This window comes from Ambystoma mexicanum, chromosome 9, assembly GCF_040938575.1.
Source record: "Ambystoma mexicanum isolate Mex_15411 chromosome 9, UKY_AmexF1_1, whole genome shotgun sequence".
NCBI lineage: Eukaryota > Metazoa > Chordata > Amphibia > Caudata > Ambystomatidae > Ambystoma > Ambystoma mexicanum.
Genome location: NC_090931.1, coordinates 610,344,800 through 610,372,230, shown reverse-complemented (window position 1 = coordinate 610,372,230; position 27,431 = coordinate 610,344,800). Strand labels below are relative to the sequence as shown.

General features: G+C 45.7%; 1 protein-coding gene across 5 annotated transcripts in view; it reads right to left on the bottom strand.

Annotated features, from left to right (window-relative positions):
* Positions 1–27,431, bottom strand: part of CORO6 (coronin 6) — a 251,563-nt gene that overhangs the window by 87,238 nt on the left and 136,894 nt on the right. For all 5 annotated transcript variants that reach the window (XM_069615259.1, XM_069615260.1, XM_069615262.1 and 2 more), the window contains exon 3: positions 17,229–17,351. In XM_069615259.1, the coding sequence (XP_069471360.1) occupies positions 17,229–17,351 (123 nt within the window). The remainder of the gene's footprint in view (positions 1–17,228; positions 17,352–27,431) is intronic.

Genomic DNA, 27,431 nt, shown 5'->3' with positions numbered 1-27,431 from the left:
GATATTCATGATGCCTTAAAACCGTAAATATTTGATCCAGTATGTGGATGACACTTGTGGCTGCTGTCGACTGCACAATCTGTACCTCTGGGAACCTTGAGTAGTCATCTATTATCTCCAGGACATAGGTCCCTTCTCTCAATGGCCAAAAGAAATCAACCGCCACTTCCTTCCATACTGCGCCTGTTAAGCACAACCTTTACATTCGGCCCGGGCGTTGCGCTGGGGCCACCACACAACACGTTGCGCAGTTTCTGTGTGTGACGACGTCATCACGTTAAAGATGTCACAGCCATTTTGAATGTGGTTTTTTAGGAAATTTGATGTCAAATGACAGCATATGAATATACTTTTTTATGGCTATTTAAAGCTCAGATCATCTATAGTTTGACAATTAACACTATGATTGATATTAACCAGTTGTGCAAACTGAAAAATTGCCCATAAATGTAGTTAAAAAATGATTTGTGTAAAGTGGCTATTTCCCGTCTAAAAGCTCACTATATCAATTGGTAACTGGAAGAATGGAAGAGAAAGTGATTGCTGTCAGGTGAATACAATTACAAATTAGCTACAAAAAAGGTGAAATGTTGAGTACACTAAAATACAAAGCCATACAATCATAACGATTTGAAAAACTCATTATCACAGTTTAATCCCGAGTCGCAAGTGTCCATGAGGCATATCCATTTGGCTTCTCTTTGCCGTAATATTAACTCTTTGTTACAGCCTCTTGGAAGGTTATTACCTTGTTCTAGTCCAAAAACTTTTAGTTGTTTAGTATTTAAATCCAGGTGTTCAATATTGCAATGCATTGCAAGAGGGTATCTTGAATCTTTGTTTTTGATGGCCCGTAGATGTTAAAAAACCCTAATCTTAAGGCATTTTATGGTACTTCCAATATAAAATTTAAGACATATGCATTGTATACCTTAAATGACAAATTTGCTCTTACAGTTAATTAACTGTGTTATTGGCTTCTCTTTTCCATTCGGTATAGTGATACTTTTTGTTCCGTTTGCAATTTGCGGACAGAGTTTGCAACTGCCACATGTGTAAGTACCATACAATGGCTCCTGATTTAGAAGGCTCCTAATATCATTTGTTTGTAAAGGTTTCAGGTGACTCAGACTTAACATGTTCTTTAGAGTGGGTGCTTTTCTGTAGCATATCCTTGGTGTTTCGTCAATGTGTTTCCCAACATTATTGTCCAGTTTTAAGATTCTCCAATATTTGTTGAGAATTTTCCTTAAGATGGATGCATCTGAACTGTAAGTTGTTATATATTTGGTTGTTTGTGTTGGATGTGTACTTTTAGGCTTATCTTTCAGTAAAAATGATCTCGTTATTGATTCAGCTTTCGTTATTGATTCTTTTAATTTACAGTTTTTGGACCCTCTTTGTTCAAATTTCCTCATTGTTTGCTCAATGTTGGTTTCATATGCTGCCTTTATGCTACAATTTCTTTTCAGTCGGAGGATTTCTCCATATGAAATGTTAGCAATAACATGTTTTGGATGGTTACTGCTAGCGTGCAAGATACTGTTACCCGCTGTAGGTTTTGTGAAAAGGTTGGTGAGGATTTTATTTTGGTATGTATACAGTTCTAGATCTAGAAATTGAATTTTCTCTTCACTTTGGTTCATGGTAAATCGTAGGTTGTATATGTTGTTATTGAGATATCTCACATATGATGTTAATTCCTCAGTGTCTCCTTCCTAAATCATGATGATATCATTGATATAATGACCGCAGAAAACTATGTTTCTGTAGTCGTTAAAGGCCTAATGTTTCCAGGCATAGTTGAGTTCAAAATAACCCATAAAAAGGTTTGCGTACGAAGGGCAAATTTAGACCCCATTGCGGTTCCTTGTAGTTGCTTATAGATCGATTTCTCGATGCAGAAATGTTGTTGCTTAGGGCAAAGGTGAGCATTTGTAGGATCATTTTGTTTTGTTCAACAAAGTATATTTGCCGTGTTTTGAGAAAATATTCTGTGGATTTTATTCCTTGATCATGTTTGATGCTGGTGTATAGTGAGACAACGTCCAGTGTTACAAATCTGTAGTTTTCTTGCCATGGTATGGAATCCCTTTGTTGAATTATGTGTTTGATATAGCAAATGAATGAAGCCAAACTCATTGTTAGGGGTTAAAGGTGAATGTCAATGTACTGTGAAATCCTTTCTGAAAGTGAACCTATACCATTAATGATGGGACGACAGGGGGGAAATTTATGATATTGCTTATGGATTATTGGTAAAAACTATATTGTTGCCATGATTGTAAATTGTATGTTCATATATTCAAACTTTTCTTCTAATAGTAATCCTTTGTCAAGCCATTTCTTACTCATGTCTTTCCATGCTGTGACTAGTTCTGGTAAAGGATTATGTTTTAATTTTTCATAACAGCTTGGGACTGACAATATCTGGACATTGAAAAATGTTCTGCAAATCTTTAAAAATGAAGAATTATTAACGCACACTAAGATTGATTAGTGTGGTGAAATAGGTGAGTAGCCAATAGGATAATTACTAAAATGTGGCACTATTTTGCCCACAACTAGGAAGAAATCAGTAGACTACTCAGTTTCTCAAATAAAAAGTGAGATCTTTTCCCGTTAATTTCCTGCCCCTCACCATCGGTTTAGCAATTATGTACTTTGTGTTATGTCACCAAAACCTAACAAATATGTTTATTTATTTTTGTTATTTTGAATCATGACTTTACTATGTACCCAAAGCATTGGTGTTAAAATATGGTGATATTTGTTTCTGTATTTGCAATTTTAGATACTCTCCTGAGGATCCCTTTGACAACAAAAGGGTGAAACACGTGTTGAGAGTTCTGAAACACCTTTGACTTAAATGAGAGTTGTGAAACAATTTTGACCTAAATAAATCACTCTCTATTTGTAAACTACAAAACTTGCATTAAGACCATTTATTTTGGCTCTCACTAACCATCATTTAATATCTTATTGGTTTGGTGCTATTGGGAGTATACATATTTTGTCTATCTCCAGCAATCAAGATAAAGGGCCTCATTCCGAGATTGGAGTTAGCCATGGTGCTATGTGCACCATGGCTGCCTCCAATACCGGGTCCAGCACCGGTGTGGTTCAATGGGGATTTAACGGTGCTTTCCGACCCTGGAGGGACCAGTAAGGCACATTGAACCAACTATTCCCCATTCCCATTTAAGACCCCATAGAGCTCAATGGGAATGGGGAAGGCGCTAATTACAGGCCTGCTTATGGCAGGCCCGTTATTAGCGCCCTGGTCCCTTAGCGGGACCCTTAAAGGACGTGTGGTCCGATCACACGTCCCTTGCGGTTCCCGCTAAGGGATCTCGGAATTGGGCGGTAGGGGATTACCAGCACCGGTCTCCTTACCGGTGCTGGTAATCCCCTACCGCTCAACTCATAATGACCCCCAAAGTATAAACCCTCAGCAGCCAACCAAAAAACTGCATAAACAATATCAACATTTACTGTTAGGATTTGCCCAAAGAAATAAGTCCTTTTGTGATTGCAAATGGTATATAAAACCATGTCCAACGCTGTCTTAAAACTCAGGATGCATCCACTCTCTTTTTCTGTCTTGAGGACATGCAGATGTATGCGGGCCGAATGAGAATTGTGTGTGCATCTTGTGGCAAATGCTCTTCTACAAGGCAATGGGATGTTTAAGTCATATGGGTAGATATTTATGATACTCTTATCAAAGACAAGCGGCAAAAATAATTTTTGGCGCTTGTCTTTAATAAGAGTATCATAAAGGTTACAAGTTTACGCGGTCTTTGCTTTTTTACTGTCATACTCTTAAAAGATGCAACAACCTAATCAGCGAGACATTAAGATTGTAAGGTTGACGAGCATAAACAGTTGTGCGAAAAGCCTTTCTTTGTTTTGTATACAATCATATGGGTAGATGTCTACTTCTGTTGGCTTCAAATTCGACTTTGATGTCAAGCTGTTGTACCCCTCTTCGATGATCATGCACTGTCGCTCCGCATCTATTAGGAATTCTGTTGGCGTGTTGTATGATAGGGCAGTGTTTCCTCACTGTTAGGTTTCCTTCAGCCCATACATATCCCCTTTTCTGCTGGTCTTCTGTAGCCGAGCTTGACTCACTCCCTGATGGAGATCTGGCCTCCATATATCACACGTTCCTCCTTGGGCGTCTGTGTTCCCTACATTTCGGTGATCTTTATTCCTTGCGATATCAGTATTTGCTGCTGTTACCTTTTTGATGTCAGTGTCTTCTGTTTTCCCTGCCTGCCTGGTCGTGCTGCTTTGATGAGGCATGAACCGTTGGCCCAACCTTGGGGATGTGTTTGGGTGTGGCGCTGTGGGAGCGTTTCGGCATACAGCCTGAAAATGGTTTTCTCCTCTACATGCTGCGCATGTTTGTCCTAATGCCTGGCAAACACCCTTGTGTGGGAATTCATAGCCACATTTGAAGCATGATCTATCATTCCTCCTGTGTAGGGACTGGTTGCCCTGTGCCGGGGTCAGTTTGTTGTTGTTCTCAGGTTCTTTTGTGGTGGTTGTTTTTTCAGTCTGTTCATCGTCTGAACTTGCAGTTCAATGGCTGATTCTGTATGTGCCAATGCCAGTATTTCCTCCAAGGATGGTTGTTTCTGGAGTAGAGGGATTCACAGCACACTATTACCTGGAACCTCAACGCCTCTTAGTTGGAATATCTGTGGAATTTGCAGTGTTTCATTCTCACTCAGAGTCTCATGACGTCGGTGTATAGGGATTCTCCATTGTTCTGTGTAGTCGTGTGGAATATATGCCTTTCGTGGTCAACGTTGATATGTGAGGCAAAATATATGACAGCACATACTTTAACTCATCAAATGAGGTGGTTTTATCCTTTACCAGTTCATAGAGGATGTCCAGAACATCTCCCCCAACTACCAGTGTTAGCAAGTTCTTCTTCCTCTCATCCTCCAATGGGCCCACTGCCCCAAAATGGACCTTGAAGTCTCGAATCCATCATGCCCCTCTGGGGCCTAGATTTCTTGTGTCGGTGAGGCCAAATGTTGTGGCTAATTGCAATGACAGCGACTCACCCCGTATTGGCGGGAATGTGCCTGACAAATGTGCAGACACAGTCCCCGGGATGTCCTGACCCAACATCTTTCGTCAATTGTCCTTGTTCACTTGGTGCATCCTTGGTAACTGCATGTCATCAGGGGCCTGTGAAGTTCTTGCTGGCTCTATTGTGGTTCCATACCCCATCCACTCTCTTCCTAGTTGTGCCTTCCCCCTCAGCCCTAATTCCTATGTGTTCCTTTTGCCTGTAATGTGCTGGAGGCCTTGATCCCTCTCTTTGGTCCTCCCAGCAATATTCTGCCCTGGTACTCCCCTCCATGTGGCAGCATTGTCCTGCCACCTGGGCTCTGGCATGGGCCCTTGAAAACACTACATGTGCGTGGACCGCTTGACCGGCTCAGTCTTCCCTTTATGTGTCCCCACTCCTTGTGGTGGTCTGCCACCCTCCTGGGCGCTGGCAAGTCATGTGGATGCGCTGCACGGCTCTGCCCGTTGATCGCGGCTCTGGTGGAGTTCGCAGTGGGACTGTGCACTCGTGCAGGCATGGCTTATCTCCCTTCGGCACAGCAACCTTTGAGTGACACCATGGGGCCGTGCAACATCTGTTTCTCCCAAGCAGCACAACCACTTGCCGTGGGTCCTATCCCTCGTCATCAGTGTTATGGTCAACCTTGGCCACAGCAGACCATGTGGGGGACCTTAACGTACACACGGACACAGACTCCAGATGAGTGTTTCAAACCATTTATTTCTGTGTCCCCCATCACTTCCCCTTCTTGCTCCGCCTCCCGACCCACCACCACACAACGAAGTCGGATAGCAGGACCAAACGCCTAGAATACATTGGCGGTAATCTCAATTTACATATTCCGCATCTTCAGCCTCTTGCTCACTCACACAGACTAAAAATTCCCAAAACAGTTTGCTAATATATTAGTTCACTATACAACCCTGCAAGGTCCAAACACATAGAAACTACTTCACGGTCTACACAGCCCCTGCTCCTGACCTTAGGGTCTCCTTACAGCTTCAATTTGTTTTTTTCCCTTCAGCCTTGTTAGATCGCACCAGAAACTACTAAACCTTTTTCGTTTCTTCTTCACACAGTGGGGCACGTAAGGTGGACAGAAAAAACTCATAGTTCGGAGAGAAGGGGTGAATAGAAAGGTGTTCTGTTTACCTAAAATGTCCTTCTCTGTCCGCCTTACCTGCCCCAGTGGCAGAAAGGGCCTGCTCTCAGCCTTACCGTATTCTAATTGTAAATTCCAACTTAAAATATTTACTATTGTAACCCTCCTTCAATGTGGCGATGGTTCTGACCCCCAGAAAAACCCTGCCAAAATGGTGTCATTTCTGGCTCCTCCCAATCACCTGCACACCTCTGAAATACTGGTCATCTTCTGCTGCCATCTTTAACCTCTAAAACTGCCAAGCATGCCCAGTCCTACCTGTCAAAACAAGATCAGATCACCAGTCCATATCGTAACCTTCTCCGACCCTTACCATCATACACCATAACCTAAGATCCAATGTCCTCCCCTGGCCTTGCTCCTCTTTCTTCCTCCGCCTCAACCTTTGCTGAATACATAACTGTTATCCCAAAACCCTGGCGATCTCCTTCCTGGCAGTGCCAATATGAACATAAATAAATAAATGGCCGCCAAATTCGTCCTAGCGTCCTCTCACCCCAATATGGCAATGCTGACCTCCTGCCAGGTCCCTCAACTTCGCAATGCTACTTCCGTCATAGGTAACAATCATTCTTCCACAAAATGGCATCCTGCATGTTCTGTCCATCATTGTCCATTGCACCAGCATCCCCTTGAACCCAGATCCCTATTGTCTTCAGAAAATTAGCCGGCCAAGCCAACAAAGCGTGCAGAGCTCTACAAACACTGACCTTTACAAAATGCGAAAAACAGCCTGGGACCGCAGTTCCCCACCTTGAACTCCCCACCTCAACCTAATACTTATCCCATCTACCTGCCCACCCGCATGTCCAGTATGAGTGGGCCCCCCTGTAAAGTGCTCTGCCCAGGATATTAAGCACGCAGAGTGCTGTCGAGTTTCAAAGGGAAGTGAACATACCTCCTTGAGGGCAAGCCTGCCAATCCTGAACTTGATAGGGCAGGGCTTGCTGCAAAAGGGGGCGCATTGCTCCCACCGCAGCCGTTTCAGGGAGTGTGCTGCTTGCCACGTGCATAGCAGTGGTTCTGACGCACTTCATAAATGAGAAGAAGAATCCGCAATGCCCCCCGACCCCCTTTGTTGCCAACAGTGCATTCCTCCTCCTCTACGTTCAATCATCCAAATGAACCCACCACGCCCGTCCATATATCTCCTGGTCGCACCCTGGAGACCCTACCACCCAATGCATGGCTCCAATATCCCAAGGGTCTCTCCTCCTGACACCATAAGGCAGGGCCCCTCTGCACATCATGACCTCTGCCATCTGCCAGACCCCTGGGCATCTGCAATATAGTCATATCTCCTGGTCGCACCCTGGAGACCCTACCACCCAATGCATGGCTCCAATATCCCAAGGGTCTCTCCTCCTGACACCATAAGGCAGGGCCCCTCTGCACATCATGACCTCTGCCATCTGCCAGACCCCTGGGCATCTGCAATATAGTCATATCTCCTGGTCGCACCCTGGAGACCCTACCACCCAATGCATGGCTCCAATATCCCAAGGGTCTCTCCTCCTGACACCATAAGGCAGGGCCCCTCTGCACATCATGACCTCTGCCATCTGCCAGACCCCTGGGCATCTGCAATATAGTCATATCTCCTGGTCGCACCCTGGAGACCCTACCACCCAATGCATGGCTCCAATATCCCAAGGGTCTCTCCTCCTGACACCATAAGGCAGGGCCCCTCTGCACATCATGACCTCTGCCATCTGCCAGACCCCTGGGCATCTGCAATATAGTCATCCGTGTCTGCTGAGAATAGCGCCAAGAAACCACTTGTGTGATGTTCGTGTGACAATAACATGACATGCTTACTAACAGGCGGGTCCATCCCAAGTACTGCTAGAACCCCACAGCACTGCCAACACCCCAGCACCTATGGCCACCTGTCTACTTACCCTATTCATTGACACGTTCCTGTCCTCGCCCCCCCATATCCCCCCACAGCACCCTTGCCCCCGAGGCCAGAGAACCCGAAGCCCATTCTGAGTTGATGCGGTGACCATAGTATCTGCAAGATTCCCAAGCATACGTTTTCCTTGTGTCTCCTCTTACTCATCACACACCACTGTACCCCGCCCCCTCCCCACCATCTATTATCCCTCAGCACCCATACAGTCCCCCCATCCTCATCTCCCAAGACTATCTCCCCTTGATCAATCGGAGCCGGGTCTCACCCTTCTAGGTTCCCTTGAAAAAGCCATGCACCTTCAAGTTCCCTTTTCTTTTTTTTCTTTTTATTTCATACACCTATGAAGCTCTCTAGGCCTACAAACAGCAACAGAGTGCTGCACAATCACAATAGTCCACATACAGATGCAAATAGAATTACAGTGAGTGGTTGGAATAAAAGTACAATTAATGAACAAATACAATTAGAAAAATAAGCAAAATACAAGATTATTAGCTAACATTTCAGAAATCCTAAAACTAAAAGATGTACAGCTCTTCTGAAAAGTTAGCAATTTAGACTACAGTGCATCTCAGTCGGCCAAGGAGTTCCATAGTTTGGGAGCAGCTGATGAAAAGGCCCTGATTTGTACATGTGTGTTTGTTGACTAGTGGAGTGTCTGAGCAGTTTAGATGTGTCCTTCTTTATCTGCTGACACCCTGAGCCACCCGAAGCTTTTTGACCAAATAAGAGGGTTGACCCAGGACAAATGCATCGATGGTAACTCAGCAGAGCTTGAACTGTGCCAGAAACGTAAAAGGAAGCCAGGGAGGGTCTAACAAAATAGGGTTTTGTCAAATGTGTGTACTCTCAGGACCAAACAAGAAGCAGTGTGAAAAACAGTTTTCATTGCACCCAAGGGTGAGTCAGGAAGATCATTCAAGATGATACTATGACCGTCTAGACGTAAGATGGCCAAAGTTTGGCCAATCGATCTAAAATCATCTGGCACTAAAAGGGGTTTCATTTAAGCAATAAGCCCAGAGACGGGGTAAAGCCCCGGGGCCCATAGTTACAGGTCCGAGCGAAGCTCCTGCATCGAGGGGCTCATTGCTGTTAGTACCCCGCCCGCAAGACCGGGGTACTAAGAGCAATAATGTTCTGTTCTAAAACGCAAAATAAAATGGCAGCCGGGCAAACGACAGAGTACGTTTTCCCTTTCCATGGCAGCCATTCAAAATCAATGTAAAAAAGTAAACAAAGAAAATGGCCACCATGGAAAGGGAGAAGGGACTACACATAGTCACTTCTTCCTTTTTATGACGGCCAGTCGTGGATCGGGAGCAGACGCAGTGGGGACAGAAGTGTTCCCAGCGTTTTCACTACCGAAAAAGGACCAAAAAGAAGGTAAGTGAGGTTGGGAGGTTGGGGAGGGGATTGACTGGATGTGGGGGAGAGAGAGGGAAAAAACACTTACCTGAATTCCCGGCGGGGGACGATGGCAGCCTCCAGCCGTGTTGTGGCTCGGAACGGGGATTACTCTGTTCCGAGGCTCCTCATTGGCGGAGGGGCTGACACACCCCTGTGCCGGGGACAAAGGAAAGGAACGCTGGAGAGGGATTGCCGGTCGGGTAAAGCCCGGGCAAGGCCAATCGGACTGCATGTTACAATATGATTGTCCCTCGCCGGGTACTAATTTTCTGAAGAGAGCCAGCAGGTAGTGGAAGGCCTGGGTTAGCTTGGTGATATGAGGACAGGAACTTAAAACAGAATCAATCACTTTACTAAACACTTTACCATCATTTTTATGCTCTGCATGCTTGGCCGCACCTACCTCTCTACCCAACCTGATCTACATGCTCTCCATTGAACTTCTGTACTGCCTTTACCACTAGCCTTACACTATGACACTCGCTAACTCTTGAACCTAGGTGGCTGCACCTATTATTACCTCATCTTGCTATGGTCCCCCATGATCAATGTCTTGTGTGCTGCCCGAGATTATAGTCTATAGACCTGAGCCATCTGCAGCCATTTATAGGATCCTGCTACGATGCTGCTGGCCTGCTATGCATACTCTCCAAGCCGCACTAGGTCAGCCCTCTCTGGGGTTATTTCTTAATTGACCCTGCCGCAGCAACCCTAATTGTGTTGTGCCTTAAGGTCGCTTACAGACCATTCAATTGTGTTGTGCCTTAAGGTCGCTTACAGACCATTCAATTGTGTTGTGCCTTAAGGTCGCTTACAGACCATTCAATTGTGTTTTGCCTTAAGGTCGCTTACAGACCATTCAATTGTGTTGTGCCTTAAGGTCGCTTACAGACCATTTCAATTGTGTTGTGCCTTAAGGTCGCTTACAGACCATTTCAATTGTGTTGTGCCTTAAGGTCGCTTACAGACCATTCAATTGTAGGTTAAAATTGCATTTAGTGATATGTTTCTAGTCGCTAAAATGGAACTTAGAACCTAGCTATGTTTTTAGTTGCATGCTACAACTGCATACCTTAGTTTAAATAAGGCCAATACTCTGAATCTAGCTGTGCCTCAATTCGCATGCCGCAACTCCCTATCTTCAGGTTAATAGCGAAAGCTATATCTAACTGTGCTGCTATCTGCGCACCTGACTTAGTCAGCTAGCATGTACTCTCCAAAACCAAACATACTAAGTATCACTGCACTAGATAGGACACCTAAGTTACCTCTCTACGCTGCCTCCCTCATCATATTAGTGATATTATCACTCCCCTACCTTACCATGCCTATTTCTCAACAAACCATTGGACCTACAGTAAACCAGTATCAAGATGATACTACCACATACAGGGCCTGTAGTACCACAGACAGAAACCTCAAACTTCGTGCTCGCCTACCAAAATTGTACGAACTACCAGCAAAGCAAATTGAACAAATCAACTTCCTAAAAATGAACATACAGCCGAAAACCACTGCAGAACACACTCGGAAAGCTCATATCCCTAAAAGACCCACACAAAAATGCTCCAAACCTACCATTATAGCAAGCACCATGCTCACTAAACATCACCTCAAAGGTGCACTCATAAATGCTAGGTCCCTAGTCGCTCATGCTACAGAAATCTCAGATATTATTCTCGGACACCACCTAGACTTCCTAGCCATATCAGAATCATGGCTTCACGATGCAGCGGGTCCCGCCCTCTCCTTAGCAGTTCCCGACAATTATACCATCATACGAGCTGACAGACACACCTCCCGAGGCGGGGGTCTAGCCATTATTGCCAAGATCAGTCTCGACATAAGAGTCTCCACATCCCCCATCACGAAATCTTGTGAATGCCTCTCGGTCAAAATAGCCACCACCAGCTCCCAAACATTAAACATTGTCCTGCTCTACAGACCTCCTGGTCCTATTGGAACCTTTGTTGAGGACCTCTCCACCACCCTGTCCAACAATTTTAAAAACACCTCCCAAACTATAGTGCTAGGAGACTTCAACCTAGGCTACAATGATATTAAAGACACCCAGTCCACAGCTACTGCTCTGATCCTAAAAGAGCTGGGCTTTGCCCAAAGAGTCACCTGTCCCACTCATAATAAAGGCCGCATCCTTGACTGGATAGCTGATCACAACTGTGGAGTAACCATTACAGACACTGTTCCCCAGATCTGGACGGACCATTTTCTACTTCTATTTACAGTAGATACTAACTTAGCCACAGCCAAGTCCACACCTGCCCCTCTTATACCCACGAGGAACAAAAAGCTAATAACCACGGAAAAATTGTTGCCAATCATACTACCCCAACTAAACTCGCTCCCAGCTAACACGGAGCCTGATATGCTAGTTGATCAATTCAATGAAACTATGAACTCAGCCCTTGATCACATAGCACCGCTCAAATTACGGACTAGTAAACCGAAAAAACATCTCAACTCATGGTTCACCCCCCACCTAAAAAATCTCAGGTTAACCAAAAGAAAACTAGAATCCAAATGGAGACTTACTCCTACAGTAGAAAACAAACTAAACCTTGCAAAGATATCATCCCAATACAAAAGAGATATCCTACTAGCCAAACAGGAAACATACAATACCAGAATATCCCAATCTAAATCAAGTGTCAGAGAACTGTTCAGTATCTTGAAAGAGCTGGAAACACCCATCATTCCCCAAGAAAACTGCACCAAGGACAAAAAATGGTGCTCAGACATTCAGTTTGCCCTTACCAACAAAGTAGTCAACCTACAAACTAAAATCGCCTTCAAAAAAGCATCTCTCACACCTCAGGACGCTCTAACCCCAGCACCCCTACTTAAATCTAAACAAATAACACGTTTCTGCTTCTCCAAGGTATCTACCACTGAAGTCGAAAAAGTGATCCTGGGACTTAAACCATCCAACTGTAAAGGTGACCAATGCCCTGCTCAATTAATTAAGGATGCTGCGAGAGAACTATCGCCATTCATAACTAAACTCATCAACTCATCCTTCACTACCGGCATTGTACCGAAAAATCTTAAAGAGTCGTGGGTCCTGCCACTCCTAAAGAAGCAAACCCTCGACCCTGCCATTCCCACCAATTTTAGGCCTATCACGACTGTGCCCTTTCTTCTAAAAATTTTAGACAAAGTGGCATACATGCAAATACAAAATTTCCTTGAATCCAACCACCTGCTCGGAACCCGCCAATCTGGATTTCGTCCCCAGCATGGAACAGAGACTGCCCTTATCGATCTCAAGGCCCAAATAGATCAATATAGGGACAATGGCCAAGCAGCCTTACTCCTCTTGCTAGACCTCTCAGCAGCATTCGATTTAGTCGACCATAGAGTCTTATGCAGCCACCTAGACTCTGCTGCTCACTTCTCTAAAGAGGCCATATTATGGATCAAATCCTTCCTGAATAACCGCACCATGAGAGTCTTCTCTCCATCAGCCTCAGCTGACCCGATCCCTATAACGTGCGGTGTACCCCAGGGATCTTGTGTATCACCAACCCTCTATAACATATTCACAAAGCCGCTCTTTGACAAAATGGATCATCTGGGTATCGCCTACACCAACTATGCAGACGATACCCAGATCCTCCTTCCGCTTTCAGGAGATTACGTCGTGGATCTGGCCTTAGTGAATAAAATTTACAGCATCGTTCAGGCATGGATGGCCACACACGGCTTATGCCTGAACGACGACAAAACTGAGCTCATAATCCTAGGCACCCCGACATACATAACTAAATTTAACACTGACTATGCCAGCTTCATTATCGATGGGAACAATATCAAAGTAGCAAAGGAAGTCAAGACCCTAGGCTTTTACCTTGACGCCACCTTAAACTTTGGCAAACAAGTCAACTCCCTAGCCTCTTCTACAGCATATACTTGCAAACTCATTAGAGCCAGCAAGCAATTCCTCTCTACAGACAGCTGCATCACGCTTGCCAGAGCCCTTATACTGTCCAAACTGGACTACTGTAATGGTCTCTACATTGGGGCTAACAAACAGACTATCCAAAAAATCCAGGTCCTACAGAATAATGCCCTGAGAGCCGCGCTTAAGATCAACAGGAAAGAGCATATCTCCTCTATAAGAAGAGAATATAAATGGCTATCCACTCAGGACAAAATCCAACTCAAAATTGCCTCCCTTACTCACAAGTGCCTCAATAACATGGCACCACCCTACCTCATGGACAGGCTACACTTAAGAACCTCACCTAGACCAACAAGAATGGTCAATGCGAATTGCCTCTATGTCCCTCGCTTTAAACGTGCCACTATTGGAGGACATAGCTTCGCAGTCAAAGCAGCTCAGCTTTGGAACTCCCTACCACATGACATAAGAGAACCCCAGCCCTTTGCGAAATTCAGGCAGAATTTGACCAAGTGGCTGAGAGCTAATGACATCTAACTAATCCGACCTGTTTGACCTGACTGTCCCTACTAGTGATCCACCTGCATGCCCCAGTTCTGATACCACGTTCTGTATTTTACACCATTGTATATTACTGTACTTATTCCACTGTATATCACCTCCACATTGCTAAATATTCCTGTACCCTTATCACCTCTTGTCTGGACCTAGCTCCAGCCCTGCTCATTCTTGCTTATTGTATACTGCATTATGACCATGCACATGTACCTGTATATATTTTATTTATTGCAGAATGTACTATGATTATGTAGATGTACCTGTAAAAAAGTTGAGCATATTCTTGTCTTGTGCGCCCTGATGCTCCAGGGCTTGGCGCGCCCTACAAATAATAAACTAAACTAAACTAAACTAAACTAATCATGAAACCAGAGGGTCGGGCAGGGGACATCATGATGGGGGAATTCCCTAAAGGAGCTAAGCTAGACAACTAGGATTCCATCGGTGGCGGAGAAGGTGGGGAAGAAAGTAAAATAAATTCTCTGTAGGATTTGATCTAAGTGAGTGAAACAACATCCAGTGTTCTATGATGAGACATCCACCCAGGTGCTCGAAAACCACCAGCAAAGACACCCTAAAATACACTTGGGTGTCAACTGCATACTGGTGGATGGAGATGCTAGCCCTCCATATCATATCCCCCAGTGACAACATGTTGATGCTAAATAACATGGAACACAGAACCAAAACCTAAAGAAGCCGCCACACTGCATGGTGGACCCACCTGGAGACATTTAGATTGGCCAGATAGGAAAGATAAAAACCAGTCCAGAACTAGCACAGAGATACCCATCCGGTTAGCTATGGAAATAAATAACCCATAGTCGACCATGACAAAAGCTGCTGAGAGAACCAGAAACATGAGGAGACAATCATCCAGTAATCCAGCATGCACATGGTGTCGTCGGTCACCTCAAGAGTGGACGTCTCTGGAGCACACCCTGGATGACAACCAGACTGAGCATGCTGCCCTTCCCGGCACCGTTTCTTTGTCTGAAATGCATGGTGACCCCTCAACCTAATAGCACCCCAGTTGTATCTCTCTTGATCCCAACTCTTCTTTGTTCCCCAGCCTTGGCAACCTCCTCTAGTGGCTCTTGACCACTAGAGGTGCACCATGCTTCCATTATCCTCATATGTAGGCATCCCCATTTAGTTCCATATTCTCCACACACCTTCCTCATAGCAGGAAATTAATCAGGCCATGCAGCTTTTGCAAAAAGGTTCATTCCTCTTGAAGGGCGTTCCCATGTGGTGCCCAGCATTATGCCCTCAAAATGCCCCTTTCATCTCCCACTAGCAGGAAATCCCCCAGGTAATGTTGCACCTGGAAAGACCCTTATCCCCGTGTTATGGCTGCTCCATAATATTACACTTGAAAGGTACCCCTCTTCCCCCCCATTGGCCTTCCTTCTCCATTACAAGAGATCGTCCAGGCAGTGTGGCACGAACAGTAGTCACAACCCCCATCTGAACTATTCCCTCGTGATGACTGTTCCATAATTTAACCCTCAAACATTTCTTAGTTTTCACCTATCCCCCTTCCTTCCCTGCGCCCAGGCAGTACAGCGCGAGGAGCGGCCTCGATCCCTTCCCGAGAACCCTTGCCGATGTGTTCAAAACCTCACAAATGTCAGCCTAGCATCTCAAAATGGTGCACAAGGATATGAGTTGCCCAAGTGAGCCAGGAGCATGGCTTAGTTGTGTCTCAGACATCCAAATGGTCCACCGATTAATTCATTTTATGCATCAACAGTCCCCAGAAGGCAGATGTATCAGACATAACCCCTCCTCCCTGTGCACTCTGACATCTGGAAGTTCCTAACTTGTATCAGATTATGGCGCTCCCTCATCCGAAAGAAAGAATCCGTACACAACCACTACCAATGTTAATGATGACTGCTTAGACCTATCTACTCCTCTTGTACAAGGCCCAAGCCATAAGCAGTCATGTCCCTATGCAATTCTCTGAAAAAAGGGTGTGTGTTTACTGCCCGCTGTCCTTCTCTATAATTCACCCACCCTGCAAGTATCCCCTGAAATCTCAGGCCTGTCATTGATGATTCATTCTTGCATCCCTCGACTCATTGTATTCCAGACCTCTTCCATCCCAATTGCTTCACACTGCCAGTCTTACCTATTGCCTCCTCCCCACCCCCCACCTCTACGGACTGCACTTTCTTTCTCCTTGAACAGAGTCACGTCATGTTCAGATCCTCGCCATCTACCCGGGATTGCCGGCATGTGCCAATCCCTCCTAGTCCCTCTTTATCCTTTGGCCTTGCACCTGTGGAACGGGCATCTTAGCCCAACCCGCCATCTCAACTGGTGTCACAGGGCAGGGCAGCACAATGCTCTCCCCTATGCTGCCACGTGACATTTACCCAAATGCTGGACCCCCACTTGTCCTCTGGAATCTTCACTCCACCTGCCCAACTAGGGGCCCCCTTCACCACTCTGTCCTCAGTTTTACTCACTCTCTCCAAAGAAGACCAGCAGGTCACAGACCCAGCCGGTACACCTATGCCAGGCACATGAACTTGTGAGGAACTAGGGTTGTCCAACTGCAGCCCTCGAGGGCTGGATCCATGCTGTTGTTTAAGGATAGCCCTCATTGATATTCATGAGATAAATTTGCATACATGGATTCTGAATGTATGCACATTTGTCTTCATGAATATTAATGAGGGATAGCCTGAAAACCTGTCAAGATTCTGGCCCTCGAGGCCCGGAGTTGGAGAACCTACTAATGGGATTTCGAGAACAATAATAAAAACTTTGCAAGAACTCATGTGACACCCAAATGCATATTGAATTTTTTTAGAAACTTTATGTTGGAAGAAGGATTTATGTGAGATCTTATAAGATTCTGATAAGATCCTTATAAGGAAATCAATAAGACATTTGTGTCTGGGTCGTGACCTGGCTCCTTCAGACGATACGCAAGAGTTACTGACAGGGCTTAGAGGCAGGTGACAATGCAAAGTGCTGATTATGCATAAGCACTGGTGGCATGAACTTAATATTGCATAGCAAGCGGTTGAAGGGTGCAGTAGTGAACATCGTGAGGATGTGCAGTTAGTGCAAAACTGCACAGGGTCCTCATCCTTCAAGAACATTGCAAACACAATCCCAACCCAATCCTCTTGCCCAAAAGGGCACCTACCATGACTGTTGTGTCATCCGAGGCACTTGCTATGACGTTGTCGTTGTGTGGGCACCAATCGATGTCGAGCACTGGTGCGGTGTGGCCACTCACCATCGGGTAGTTCTTATCCACGCGCCCCGTCTGTGGAGGGAGAGGAAAAGTGTTAGAGAGAAATGGCAGTGGAGTCACTTTTCATCACAAAGGGCTGGGGGTTTCGGAAAGACACTGTGTAGCCCCTGCCAAAATGTGACCACGCCGGCCATCACTGGCCTTGCCCATAGAGAAGAGATCACCTGACTGTGGGCACTTTCGCATTCAATTGAAGATATTCTGTGTGGTCCGCGAATCCTTTCATGAGCATGGACCCAGTTTTATCAAGGACATAATCCAGCGATACTGAACCCCTGAGGTCTCTTGGGGTCCTGCCAGCATAATTACTAAAGACCCTGTTTGAAGAAGGCAGTTGAAGAAGGCAGGAGACCCTTCCCACACTGGCCCTACGGGAGATACCCAGCATTCAGCTGTTTAAGAAAACCCTTAGAGCTCAATTCTTTTCTCCAACCTTGGTAGGAATGAATCATTCCTCAGCGGCTTCAGGCCTCTATCGCTAAGAGGCCATCCATAGCCTACGTGCATTCAAAAAATAAACATAGATAACATAGCTAAGCAGCTATCAGAACATATGACCATCGGCGCCTCTCAAAGTCTTCTCAGGGGTAGGCCTGGTTTACGAGGAACTCTGCCCCGGATGCACCAGGCCTCTGGGAAAAAAAGCCGGATGCACGAATGTGTCTCTGCCCTGGGGACCCTGGGTATTTCTCAAATGAGGCTGGCGCGTGACTAACTCTGCGCAGAACTTCCAGGCCTTGTGCACACGCACCAGACACATGACTGGATCTGCCTGAACACCAGCAGGACCTTCTTTGGTGGAGCTCCAGCCTTTGGCTTTTCAGAGGTTTTGGTCTACGTCTCTCACCAGCCCAATCCAGGATAGTAAATGGGGAGGGGTCATGGAAGTCACAGTCCAAAACACCTGGAGAGTTGTGCTTGACATTGGACTGACTGATTCAGTGCACCTGGGCCTTTCAGAGGTGAGTTTGTGTTTTGTATTTTTATTTATTTGCATCTGTTTGAAAGATGGGGATGTCAATTTCGATCAGAAATGACTTACAGTAACACATTTACAGATGGCGGAAAGAGGGAGGCACTCCCAGGAATGGTGTCTGCAAAATAGCACAAAGATGTGAACATGTGATGAGCCAATATATGAGGGTGTGAACAAAGTGGCACATAGACCAGGGGCACAAAACAATGGTGACTTACAAAGACAACGTTAACCTAGGGAGGCAGGTGCTGCAAACACAGGAATACTGTTAACATGTAAAAAAAATACATTATTATGCCACAATGGTATGAGTGGCGGGGTCAGGTTAGGGAGGGGTTGGGGCTGTTCCCTCTTTGGCCAGTAGGTGACGTTTAAGCCGAGCTTCAAAAAGATCCACATTCAGGCTGGCTTTGAATGTGATGGGCAGCAGGTGGCAGTGCTGTAGTGGAATTGGAGGGGACAAGATGGTGAGTAAACAGAGATACGATCCGACTGGTACTGAGGAGCAAGACCATTGATAGATTGCTAGACTGGGAGAAGGAAGTTGAAAAGTGTCCGCTGGTGCATGGAGAGCCAACCAGCATCGTGTCGGTAGATGCAGCAAGGGAGGCTCTTGGTAGGTTGTAGAGAGTGCGAGTAGCAAAGATGAGAACTTTGTTTAGCGGGAGAAAGGAACAGAGAGGGAGGCCAAGGAGTAGGCACTAGCAGTAGTTGAAATTGCTGAGTACAACGGTGGAGATAAAAGTTTTGCGTAGAGTGGTGAGTAAGAAATGGACGTATGTTCTGAATGTGGAGAAAGTTAATATGAGCAGCAGAGGCAGTGGTAGCAATACATTTGTTGTAATCAGAGGTCGCTATCAAAAAAGGATCCCAATGTTGTAAGCCTTGGGCAAGGAAGCAAGGTCAGGCGCAAAATATACAAGAGAGGGTAGGGATGGAGTTGGAAGCTGGGAGAAACGCGACGTTCCTTTACAACGACTTTAACATGAAGCAGTGACAGCTGGTAATCTATCCTGAGATGGCGGGGGCGAATGAGGGAAATGAGGAAAGGAATTGAGTGTTGTGGGCAAAGAGGTGGTTGTAAAAGCCAAACGACGACAAAGAGAATAATGTAGATTAGGGAGAAATGTTTTTTTGCGCCAACTATAGATGCTATAATTCCCTTGTTTGTTGCATTTCATCTTGAAAAAAGGAGATATTGCAATTTTATAATTAATGCCATGTATTTATTAATATCGTGCTTTTCATTCGATTTGCCTCTCAAAGTTTTAACTCTCTCAACGTGTTTCACCGTTTCTATTCAATTTGGAACGGATCTTCAGGAGAGGTTTAATTTCAAACACACATTTCCAATTAAATAGAATCTGCAAACAAGAAAATGAAATCATTTTGCAATTAGCATTTGTAAAATTGATCTTTTTGCAAAGCAAAATCTAAATTGATTCCGCTTGTCACACAAACAAAGGAAAGACATGTAGATGTTCTAAATTAAAACACTTACCCATTACAAAATAAGGGTATCACTCCTTAACTCAGGAAAAAGTGTCCACATAATTCTCAATTTTACACTTTTCTTAGCCGAGTTAACAGTATATTTTCAGTGTGTTTTGTTTTGTTTGCCTATAATATACAAAGGATTTGGAAGGGAATATGTATACAGGGTGAAGATATGATGCCCAAAGACTGATCCTTGTGGGACGACAACAGGGAAAGAAGTGGGTTCCGAGGTTTGTGAGTTGCAGGGGATTTTTAAGGAGTGACCTTCCAGCTAGAAGGCCATCCAGGCTAGAGCAGTTTGGCATGTCATGTTATGTCATGGCCTCTAGGCACTTTGGGGCCTGCAAGTTATCAGCTGGGTTAAAGTTGGCGTGGGTGAGTAAGAAGTAGGAGTGTAGGGAGGATGGCAAGGTAGCTGTGTCTGTAGTGTTGATGTGGGCAGATTGAAAGGAGCGGGACTGGGTGTGCTGGTAAATGTCAGGGTGTTTTGTGAGGTGTGGCGTCTGGTGGGACCCGGCCTGTGCATACCCGGGGGTGGGTATGTTTGATATTAAGTGTGAGCTTGTTTGGTGACGCGTTGGGTTCATGTGTGCATGTCATGTGCTTTATGGATATGGTCGAGGCAGCGTGGCTTGCAGTGTTTCAGTGTTATGGTGGTATGGAGGCATGTGGTCTTGGTTATGGTGGGAAGCAAGAAGGTGAAATAGTAGTCAGTATTATGTTTGAGTGGGGCAAGACGTGGTTGCAGGGTGCTGCCACGTGTGCCTTCTATGTATATGGTCCACCATGGCATCATACATGGTGCTGATTTGGACAATTGCAGAAGTGTGTGCATTCATATAACATCGCAAGCAGGTCAACATCACTGGTATGAGCCAGCATGGCATGGATGTGGTTGTGATGTCCCTGGAGACAGGGTAAAAAGGGAATAACAAGCAGAGTTCGAAGTGGGTGGGTGCGGTTGGGAGCGGTGCTCCTCCACTTTTTAAAATTACATTTTACTGTTCCTATACTTTTATTTTAAAATGAAACCTTTCAGGAATGGTTTTGTTTTAAAATAAAAGGGTAGGAAGCAGTTGAAACTTGCACTTCAGTGCACTGCACTGAACATTCCCTTATACAGCAGGTGCATTTGTTTGGGGGTTTGTATTGCAGATGGGAGGGGCGTGACGATGTGGGTTTCGGGGCACAGGGGAAGGCTAGTAAGCAACATAGTTCCACTACTTCTTTTCATACACTTCGACCACCGATAACAAGACATAAAAGGGCCTAAAATGGCATGAAAAGGCACCTTGCACTCATCACACTCAACTTAGCAGACAGCCCCCATTTGCACACTGCCACTCTGCTAGTTTCTATCTCCTTACCCCACCCTCTCTCCTGCTCTCACATAGGTAAGTACTGCACGCCAGTCATTCCACCACTGTCCCTCTGAGACTTTCAGAGGGGAGGCCCTGGCTGGCGGACTGTTTACATGTGAGATTAGCATGGGAATGGCTCTGCCCCGGGCTGTCTGACATGTGACTGATTCTGGCCCGTGCATCCCAGGTCTTCCCGAGGGGCACCTGATACAACCCTGGCTCGTCCCCAGCTGTGCCTTGCCTTTCAGAGCTAAGCCTGGCGTACCATCAACCCGGACGCACAACCGGCAGCTCTTTTAGAGGCCAACTGACATGTGACGTTGTTTTATTAACTAAGAATTATTTGGTTTACAAAAGCTTTAATATATTTTTATGCATTTGCATTCGCCCTTCCCATACACCGGGGAATAGGATGGCTCAGCGGCAACGTGTTTGCCTTGGAAGCAAGATGACAAGAAGCAACACAGGTTCGATCCCCGGAAGCAAGACGACAAGAAGCAACACAGGTTCGATCCCCGGGTGAGTGCTTAGAAACCTCTGGGTATTTAAGCACGTTATAAATACGCAACTAAGAAAAGAAAAAAAAAACAATTAGGCAACTAAAAAACAAACAATTCCTGTAACAGCGCCTCAATGCCTGTGGGCCTTTAAAAATGCAAAAAATAAAATGAAATAAATAAGCACCACTCAGATGCCTGAGGGTTCGTAGTGCTATATAAAAAATTGAAGTGCAATACTGCATTAAAATAGCAATAGTAAGCTAAGAAAATGACTCCAGCCTCCAAGCACAGTACCAGGACTTGTGCACAGTGCTGCTCAGTGTAGCCTTGTTTACAGGACTAGAGCAGTGCCCCTGAGCTATCCCCCCTTACATTACTTCATGATATTTACATAAAGTCTGGACAAACTTCTTGATTCTTCACATTCCCCACTGGTGATGGTTGTAGTTTCTTTGAAATAAAATGCCCAAAATGTAGTGCTAGCAAGCCTATTGCCCATACAAATCCTCCTAAAAATATACTTTATTCTTGACAGTAGAACCTTTGGAAAAATGTGTTCCAAATACTTCAGTGTGATTGCTGACAGGGCAGACGGCTATAATCCGGTGTCTGCATCATATTTTGGACTACGATGCCCATGACCCCTCACTATTGACTGCACTGGAAAGGGCTGATGGAGTTGTAGTCCAAATCACCTGGAGAGCCGCAGGCTGCAGAAATACCCCCTTTCAATGATTATATACCAACATAAACAACAAGTCTTAAGGATCGTGGTCTTCCCATGTATCCGCGAAGGATCCTGTTTAAATCTCCATTTCATAAAACTGTATTCGTCTAGCAGGGCATGTATTTATATTTAAATGGGATTGTAATGCCCTGTCTTCAAAGAATAATATGACAACATATTTTACAAAACATTTAGTTTCCAAACTTTTGGCGTTTTCCAATTTGGCTAGATCCCCCAGTGGTCTTTCAGAATCAAGTGTGATACATAAAACAAGGGGGGTTCTAGGAGTCCCTCTACCGTCATGAGCATGTCCCATTGACCTGTTCTCGGGTGTATGGTCCCCGGGAGAGTCACAACCAAGTCTTTAGCTCACTGTCCCTTTCACAGAGGAGAAACTTCCCTGCACATCAGTCTTTGTCCTGCCCAAGAGCAGTCCTGAACCGAAATGCTGGGCAACTCTGAACAAGAGTACCAACAGCAACCCCAGACACATGTTTCAGCCTGGTCGGGCCTCATCAGTGAGGAGGAGCTGCGTCTCTGTAAGAACAGTGATACACAAACGTCTTTTTCTAGGTTTAACATTTCAAATAACTAGTCAAGTGGTTTGGTTTAATAAGAACAATTATCGAAACATTTTGTCAGCCAGGAATGTGGATGATGAAATGATGGTATTTGCGGCAGTGAAATATTTACATAGAGTGTGGATCCGCAGGAAGACATTTGTGGATGGTAAGAGCAGATTTAAGTATCTGTGCTTGTTACTATGACCGTTTTTTTTTAACTTGAATTGGATGTATTCATTTCATCGTTCGCATGAAATCAGATTTATCGGATACATTCCATAAAAGAATGACAATGCAAAAATAGCATCCTAAAAACAGAAAACATTCCACATCAAAAACACATGACACACATTCTAATAAATACTCAATATAGTTTCCATAATAAAAATAACAACTTAGACAAAAATCAAAGAATTACATAAAAAAATACATGTCCTACATTCCATACAAAGAATACATAAACCCCATATCAACATGATCAACGACTTATTTCACATAAAAATGTCAGATATTCTAAAACATCTTGTGCGATTATTGCTTATAGAATTTCATTGTTACTGTTAACTCATTGCTTAGCCAATAGCCTATTTCATTATGTCCTATTGACTAATTATATTGTAACAACGTCCTGTTTTTATTGTTGTTGTAAGCCTAATGACATGCCGTTGGGTTAAGGCAATGAAGCAATGAGACAATCATGAAAATGTGTGTTGCTATATAGCCTTTTATGCTCTATTCCAGCCGCTTCTAAGCACGGTAATAACAGTTGTCATTATTTCACCAATTATTCATTACTCCCCGACCCAAAGATTGGTTGGCAGATAATCATCAGGAGACTATTCTCAAAGGCAAACCATATTTTACGGCAGAACAGCATATAGGATACCAATGCCAGATTAGCCAGTGTCTGTAAACCCTGATCGGCAATCCTTCACAAGACCCAGAGGTTTCATTAGAGACTACTTTCCAGGCTGCTTGACCATTTATACTTAAAAAGAAGTCATATTCCAAAGCCCTACAGAATGGCTGGTGCAACTTTCCTTTTCGAAGGCCTATGGTGATACATCCTGTGCTTTTTGGTAAAATCTACTAAAACTGACGATCCCAATGTTGCCAGTGCTTACCACACTAATCCACTTCACTAATTTCTAGTCAACTAAAATACCTAGATAAACAAACTCTTCTACCAGATCAACGCTACTGCCATTTATACACCAACAATTTTCCGGTTACATGTCTTTATATCGAGAAATTAATTAATGAAAGAACATATTGAATATTTTATATCGAAAAATGGTATACTGAATGCATTTTTTTGGGGGGGGTGGTACCCCCCAAATACCCATTTTCGACCCCAAAAAACCCACCGCAACCATTTCCCAAAAATGTTTAACCCTTTACCCCACCCCTAAATGCATTCTCTATAATAATTTTCGATATGAAATATTCAATATATGTTCTTTCAATATATAATTTTCTATATAAACACTGCATACCCAATTGTCCCTGCCTACAACTTGGCCAAAGCACATTGTTTTTGATTTGCCATGGCTATTTGGTAGGTCCTTATGCGCACAATAAATGTCCATTCTCTTAGCAGGTGCAGCAGTCCTATGGAAGTCATATCCAATACAATAGTGTCACCTGCGTACATTTATACTTCAATATAAGTCAGAGGGCCAAGGACTCCCCCGTACCCAGCCTTTCTGGCAGATCCGTCGTTTATATAGCTTGAAAGAGATAGGGGGCATCACATTTAATCCCAGGGAAGTCTTCGTGCTTTTGGATAAGTGGCCCCACTTATTCAACCTCACTGAGTAGATAAAAAGCCATTAGATCCCCTCACTGCTTCCCCAACGCACCAGTTTATTCCAAAAAGACGTCGATCCGCTTTTTTCGAAGGCCGTTAAGGAATCGATTAGGGAAGCATGGAGTGGTGAAATGACACATGATGTACTCCACCACAACCCTGCCAACCTCCTAGAAAAATGAACCAACCAGGAATTCTCCCGATTTCCCAATAGGCCCGAGCAGAAATGACACGCTTTTGATCTGTGCGCAGCAGGCCTACAAAAAGCGGTTGCCCTCAAGGAAAGAGATTGTCAAAATACACTGCTGTGCGCCGCATACGTGATCAATGTTGAACTTGGCTAACGTAATGGACTCACGTTACATAATAAAGCACTGTTCAAAACCTCGAAGTATCTAGCGTGGTTTGAGGGGGTAAAATATCGGAAAAGTGCCAGGGGGGGGCTTTGAAGCGGGAATCGGGTTCTCCAAATGTGTTATCAACGAAGAAAACGAGGCAAAAACAGCCATCTTCCTGGGCTTCCAATCCATGCCCAACTCTGAAAACAGCACTACAGTCTAGCTTTGAAGCTGCATCAAGGCGAATCCTACAGCGCTACCACATGAGATGTGAGCAACAGCCACTGAACCTGCTTAGCTAACTTTCCAGCTGTGCTCCTGAGGAATCATCCCTCAACATTCAAAGGAATCAACATCAGGTGTGGTATATGTCAATAACACTGCATTGTCAGCACTGCAGTTCCTGGAAATGGCAAAAGTCAGATGCTGCATCCATAATAACATCGACACTGCATAAGCCTCCTTTAGTATGTACAGTGGGAAAGAGAAAAGTCAAACACCTTTACAAGGGCAGGGTTCAACGTTGCTGGGACTTACTTAGCTCATGTGTCTAGCCTCATGTGTCTAGAAGAGCCTCGATAGATTGACACCAACAGCTACCAGACTCTACTTTCTGCCACCCAAGCCAACTGGTGCCACACAAATACCTAGGAATGTGCCTAGGAATTTATATAAAGGGTGCCTGAGGAACCATCCAGAACACAGGAAAAAGCATGATGGGCCGTATGTAAGGAACGCAGTTATAGTTTGCATCTCATGTGGAAGATATTTGTGTGGCAAGCGGTGTATTAGCCCCACCTACTGCAGCAGCAGAGAGAGACAGAGTGAGCGTGGCGTCATCACATAAAAAGAGTTGGCCACAGAGTTCAAAATGTCGTGGCAGTGAAGAGACAGCAACAGAGAACGATGCCCTAATGTAGTGGCAAATGAAATTCAAGGGAATGTCGCTGACGACGGGAAAGACCCAAAGAAAATGGAGGAGGCAGCCTGGTAACCGCTGCAGGGTCCTCAATGCAACTTGTTCCCCTCCCCCAGGGAAAGGGGAGGGTACGGGGGCGGAATGGCACCAAAACATCCGAAGCCCGCGAAGGGCAAAACAAAGGAAAGGGGCGGGGCGAGCCTCTTTATAATCAGCAGGGTCCGACTGCAGAGACATCTCGCTCTTGCAGTGGGACCCTGCTGACTCGCCGCGCAGAAGAAAGGATTTCGTTTGGCCTCGTTGGGCTGCGTTGAAGGAGGAGTTTGTTACCGATTGCCCACCTGTTGTGGTGGCCGGGCCATAACACGTCGCAGCAGAGCAGTCGAAGGCCGGCTCAGCTGAGCGGTGAAGGCGGGGCAGGAGCCCAGGAGCGAGAAGGCCGGCGCGAAGCAGACCTGGCTCAGCTGAGCGTGGAAGGCAGGGCAGGAGTCCAGGATCGAGGAGGCCAGCGCGAAGCAGACCCGGCTCAGCTGAGCGTGGAAGGCGGGGCAGGAGCCCAGGATCGAGGAGGCCAGCGCGAAGCAGACCCGGCTCAGCTGAGCGTGGAAGGCGGGGCAGGAGCCCAGGAGCGAGGAGGCCAGCACGAAGCAGACCCGGCTCAGCGGAGTGGGGAAGGCGGGGCACGAGCGTCGGCGAGGAAGGAGCGGAAGGTACGTCTGAGGCCGCAGCCCCGTACCAAGGTCCCGGACTACCCGAGCGACGGGCCGCCCTCACCTCAGGTACTGGGACACTCGTCTGCTGCCGCGGTGCTGCCCGAAGGAGTCGGGTGAACCAAGCGGGTTCCGAAAGCGGTTTTACCTTGGCCAAGGCCACGGGCACCGGCAGCACCCGTACTCAGAGCCGCGGCCCCAGCAGAAGGACTCACACACCCAAGTGGGCTTCCAGGGGCGGGCTGCGCGGATTTTCCCTGCAGTTGCTCGCTGCACACCAGGCCACAGCAAAGCAAATGAAGGAGGGAGCGAGCAGCCAGGCAGGCGCCGGCGCATCGCCCCGATCGGTCCAGACACCCAGGGCCAGATCCGCTTGCCTGAAGCAGTGAGCGGTGGAAAAAAGCTCAGGGCACACAGAAAGGCCTGTGGCAAGCAGGCAACCACCAGAAGGGCACCAAGGGGCCAGGAGAGGACGGTGAGCCACGGGGAACAGCAACAGGCTTCCCAAGGGGGAGAGGAAGCGGGCAGTTGGCCCAGCAGTAGATTCACAAGCAATCTGGCAGCCTTTTTGGAGATGGCTAGGGTGGCGGCAGCGACACATGGGCCGGACTGGATGACAACAATGGTGGCCCAACCAGGCCAGGAAGGGCTCGGACACAGCCAGGTGGTGGAGAACTCACCACTCATGTTT